The sequence below is a fragment of the Arachis duranensis genome, chromosome 10 (genome assembly GCF_000817695.3).
Source record: "Arachis duranensis cultivar V14167 chromosome 10, aradu.V14167.gnm2.J7QH, whole genome shotgun sequence".
NCBI classification, from domain to species: Eukaryota; Viridiplantae; Streptophyta; class Magnoliopsida; order Fabales; family Fabaceae; genus Arachis; species Arachis duranensis.
Window position 1 is genome coordinate 42672966 of NC_029781.3, and position 3056 is coordinate 42676021.

The 3056-nt window shown below is 45.6% G+C and overlaps 1 protein-coding gene across 1 annotated transcript; it reads right to left on the reverse strand.

Annotated features, from left to right (window-relative positions):
• Nucleotides 1–1068: 1068 nt before the first annotated feature.
• On the reverse strand, nucleotides 1069–1470 carry LOC107472323 (uncharacterized). Its single transcript, XM_016091848.1, has one exon. It carries the CDS (start codon nucleotides 1468–1470, stop codon nucleotides 1069–1071), a length of 402 nt encoding a protein of 133 aa, XP_015947334.1.
• Between the last annotated feature and the right edge of the window lie 1586 nt (nucleotides 1471–3056).

Here is a 3056-nt window from a genome sequence, read left to right on the forward strand (position 1 = left end):
ACTAAGATTTACAAGATAACCATAGCTTGCTTCAAGCCGACAATCTCCGTGGGATCGACCCTTGCTCACGCAAGGTATTACTTGGACGACCCAGTGCACTTGCTGGTTAGTTGTGCGGAGTTGCAAAAGTGTGATTGCAATTTCGTGCACCAGCGAGCTGATTTAAGGTTGTCTAACCTATAAGGGCATTGTATGCGAAGTTCACATCAACTACGATGTAGTCTATACTTAGTGTTTTGGACCGGGCTCCCTTTTCGAAGGTTGTGTGTAGTGGGATGTATCTGAGGGGCTGGATCGGGGCATCTCCAAGCCCGAACAAGCTATTGGGATATGCTCTGAGCTCTTTTTCTTGTTGACCGAGCTTGTCGAATGCATATTTGAATAAGATGTCCGCGGAGCTTCCCTGATCATCTAGTGTTCGGTGGAAGTTGGCATTAGCCAGTATAATGGTGATGACCACGGGATCATCATGCCTGGGGATTATGCCCGCGGCGTCTTCTTTGGTGAAGGAAATATTGGGGAGGTCGGATGACGTATTCCTTTCCCCGAGATGGTAAACGTCTTTAAGGTGTCTTTTCCGGGATGATTTAGAGACTCTTCCTCCTGCGAATCTTCCGTTAATTATATGAACATGCCTTTCTAGAGTGTGAGGAGGTCGTTCAGCTCGTCCCTTCTCTTCATCCCTTCTTCTTCTTTTTTGGCTCGTAGCACTAATTAGTGGGGTACCCGTAGATTCTATGGTATTCACAGTACTCGTTCCGATTTCCTCTCCTTTTGTGCTTTATTGAGCGGGGTGGTGGGATCTTTTTTGTGTTGCATATTTCTCGGTAGACATCCACAAGGGATACCCGAAGAGGGGTGTAGTTATGGTATTTCCTGGGCTTCTCTGCGGATTGGTCTTCTTTTTTCTTGGACTCCTTATCCTTGTCCCGAGGTGGGTAGGAGAATCCGGTTTTGTAGGTTTCTCCTAATCGGGTGTTCTCCGCCATATTGATATACTTTTTGACCCGTTCTTGTACTTCGTTCAAAGATGTTGGATGCTTCTTGGATATGGAGTGGCTTAAGGCGTCATTCTCGTAGGCCGTTGATGAGTCCCATAATGGCCGCTTCTGTAGGTAGATTCTGTATGTCAAGGCATGCTTTATTGAATCTTTCCATATAGCTACGGAGGCTCTCCTGATCTCCTTGTTTAAACCCTAGCAGCCTTGGAGCATGTTTTGCTTTGTCCTTCTGAATAGAGAATATGGCGAGGAACTTCTTGGCGAGGTCATCGAAGCTTGTGATCGATCTTGGTGGCAGGCTGTCGAACCATTTTATGGCCGCCTTGGTCAAGGTGGTCGGGAAGGCTTTGCAACGGGTCACGTCTGAGGCATCCGTGAGGTACATCTGGCTCCTAAAGTTGCTGAGGTGAATACCATCGTACGAGGTCATGTAAGGAGCTTTGAAGTCCTTTGGAACTTTAGCTTTCATGATTTCCTTCGTGAATGGGTCCTGGTCCTTGTGAGGGCTGGTCTCGGAGTCAGATGGAGTGGTTTTAGTTTTCGGATCGGCTTTCAGTTTTAGGAACTTTTCTTCTAGTTCCTGACACCGTCTTGTTTCTCTCCGAAGGTTTTGCTTCGTTTCTCATTGACTTTCAGCTTCTTGTTCGAGCTATTTGAGGAGATTCTACTATTCATGGATAGCATCCGAGATTTTTGTGTTCTTAGGTTGATTGTCTCATTTGGAGTAGTGTGCGTCCTTTGGGGAGGTTGGTGTGGCATCTGTTTTCTTGATTGGCGTTCCTTCTTCTAGTCCGGAGTTATGGTCGTTGGTAGGGTGACTTCCAGGTCCCCGGCAACGGTGCCAATGTTCCAGGGGTTACCTAAAATTGGGAGGTTGATCTCGGATGAGACCTTCTATTTGGCCAAAGCTGCCGTCACCTACTTATTGCAGTAGTAGGTGCTGCTGGCCTTTGTTCACTGAAAGGGGCGGTACCTGCAAGATACTCAGATGCTTAAGTCAGTATGGGCTTTAGGCAGGTTTTTTTGGTAGAATTGGAATATGAGTTATACCTGGGTGCTCCAGTGTATTTATAGTAGAATTTGATGACCTTCCTTTGGGATAAGTTTTTTTATCTTATCTTATATTTTGTGGGTGAGATCATTATCTTTTTGGGCCAACCGCCTTCTAGTAGGTGGCGGTTCTTTTACTTTGGGTTTCTTTGGGCCTTTGTGGTAATGGTCCGAACTCTATGTGGAGAGTTCGTTGGTCGACCAAACATTAAAGAGGTTTGCCATTTTGCTTAAGTCCAACCCGGACCTCAATGCTTGGTCTAGGGTATGAACAGTATTTCGAGGCTTACCTGAAATGTTGAGGTCGATCTCTGACGAGATCTTCTGGGGTGATCAGTGCCGCCATGTCTGACTTGTTTGAGCTTGAGGTTCTGCTAGTCTTCGATCACCGGAGGGTGGTGGTACCTGCAAGAGATTCTGATGCTTAAGTCAGTAGAGGCTTTTATGCAGGTTTTTTGTAGAATTTGAGTATATGTTATACCTGGGTGCTCCAGTGTATTTATAGTAGTGTGGAGTGACCTTTCTTGAGATAAGTTAGTTATCTTATCTTATCTTTTGGCTAGCCGCCTTCTGGTGGGCGGTGTCCTTTGTTTTGGGCCTATTTTTGGGCCTTTATGGCAATGTGGCCGGACTCTTTTAGGAAGGGGTCGGTGACGTCCAAGCTTACAAGAGGGTATGAATAGTATAGCTCGGTCCAGGGTGTGAACAGTGCCCCTGCTTGAGCTTCGATCTTTACCTTGAGGTCGTTCTTATAAGCTTCGACCCCTTTGAGGAAGTCGTGTTCAGGCATTACGATCTTCTCCTACTTCGGATTAGTCTTCGTGTTTACATGGTGTCTTTCAAAATGCAAAGCCTTTTAATTTGGCTTTTAATTCCTCTCTGCCATTTCGTCCCCTCCTTAATTTTGAAAATCAAAAGAGACTTTTTGGTTTTTCGGTTTCTTGTTTCCATCCTGTTTTACTTTTACATATCTTGAAGGAAAGCTCCTTTTTCTGGTTCCATTTC